The sequence below is a fragment of the Octopus bimaculoides genome, chromosome 2, assembly GCF_001194135.2.
Source record: "Octopus bimaculoides isolate UCB-OBI-ISO-001 chromosome 2, ASM119413v2, whole genome shotgun sequence".
Lineage (NCBI taxonomy): Eukaryota > Metazoa > Mollusca > Cephalopoda > Octopoda > Octopodidae > Octopus > Octopus bimaculoides.
This window is the reverse complement of record NC_068982.1, coordinates 121,723,597-121,725,211: the sequence shown is the minus strand read 5'-3', so window position 1 is coordinate 121,725,211 and position 1,615 is coordinate 121,723,597. Positions and strand designations below refer to the sequence as shown.

Below are 1,615 nucleotides of genomic sequence, written 5' to 3'. Positions count from 1 at the left end.
AAAAATAAACAGAGAGAGAATAAAAAAAGACTTGTGGATTTAACGATCAAGCATCGCGACTGGTTATACTCACACACACACACACACACACACTTGTTGGGTCATCACTTAAATAATGCGGTTTTCTCAATTTCAGGAACTAAAAGTCGGAGGTGGGCGGTAGTTTATTACCTGCATCTACTTGATGCAATTAATTTACCACCTGCATCAATTTGCTATAAAAGTAGGTAGTAATTTTACCTTGTACTTATTCTTAGTACAAGTTTTGAAGAGTGCAGTTCGATTTTAACAGTTATTTTATCAAAGCTATAATGGAAGTAGCAAAGGAACATATTCGGAATATTTTGCTCTATGAGTTCAATAAAGGCAACAACGCAACGGAGAGTGCGAGGAATATTAATGCAGTATATGGGGATTGGAGAATAAGTGTAACCAAGCGTAAACCGAGCCGGAAACTACAGCCTAGAAGACGGACCTCATCCTGGAAGATCTGTAGACCTCGACGAGGACGTCCTGCAAATCCTGGTGGAACAAAATTACATCGTAACTAGCAGAGAACTTGGACTTGGTCATTCAACCATTCAACCATTTATCCCGCGAGTTTAGCTCCACTTCCGATGTCCACGTATCGCGGAAAACAGTTTCTCGGAGGTTACGAGGTTCTGGGTTGCTTGCTCGGGCTCCATCAAAGAAACCTCTGATCACCAAGAAGAGGCCGTCTTCGTTTCGCTTACGAACATGTCATTTGGACAGAAGAACAATGGTCGCAGGTTCATTTTAGCGATGAATCAAAGTTTAATGTGATTGGTTCCGATGGCGGGATGTACGCCGACGAAGAAGTGGCGAAAGGTTACCTCGTGCATGTGTGAAGAAAACAGTGAAACATGGATGAGGGAGTGTAATGGTATGGGGAGTGATCTCTGCTGCTGGTCCTGGTCCACTTATTCGCCTACAAGGGAGTGTCAAGGCTGAAGTCTACAAGTAAATTCTTAGACTGCATGCCCTTCCATATCTCCGATCTGCGTCAATTCAAGCTCCTATCTTCGTGCAGGAAACGCTCCCTGTCACACCACGAAGAGAGTCAAAGATTTTTTGAGTGATGAAGGGGTTGATCTCATGGACTGGCCACCTCAAAGTTCCAATCTCAACCCTATAGAAAATGTTTGGAAGATTATTGGAGATGGGGCGCGAAGGAGAAATCGAAAGAACCAAGATGAACTCTGGGAATTATTGAAAAACGAATAAAACAATATTATTTCATCATTTTCCAAGAAATTAATTTAGTCCTGTGGTAACAGATGTCAGGAGATCAATAATAGTAACGGGATGTTCACAAAATATTAATAGTAAGGGTTTCTTTTTTGTTCTTGTTCCATTTTTCATTGTTTTTCTAAGTGACCCTTAACTTTTGGCCGTCGTCGTGTGGAAGATTATTTGTTTATTTCCTCATAACTTACGAAATATTTATTCCATTCACTTGAAATTTTCATGAAAGATAGATATTTGATATATCCAAATATGTGTTAAACATCTAGTCTCAATGTTTTGTTAATCTGCTATAATAAATATTTCAATACACTTGTTCTTACTGAACCTTATATTATGGCCGCTACTA

At 39.8% G+C, this 1,615-nt stretch overlaps 1 protein-coding gene across 1 annotated transcript in view; it reads left to right on the top strand.

Annotated features, from left to right (window-relative positions):
- Window positions 1–1,615, top strand: part of LOC106876556 (chitinase-3-like protein 1) — a 53,330-nt gene that overhangs the window by 37,736 nt on the left and 13,979 nt on the right. The window contains exon 5 of the mRNA XM_052965875.1: window positions 1,035–1,161. Within this exon, the coding sequence (XP_052821835.1) occupies window positions 1,035–1,161 (127 nt within the window). The remainder of the gene's footprint in view (window positions 1–1,034; window positions 1,162–1,615) is intronic.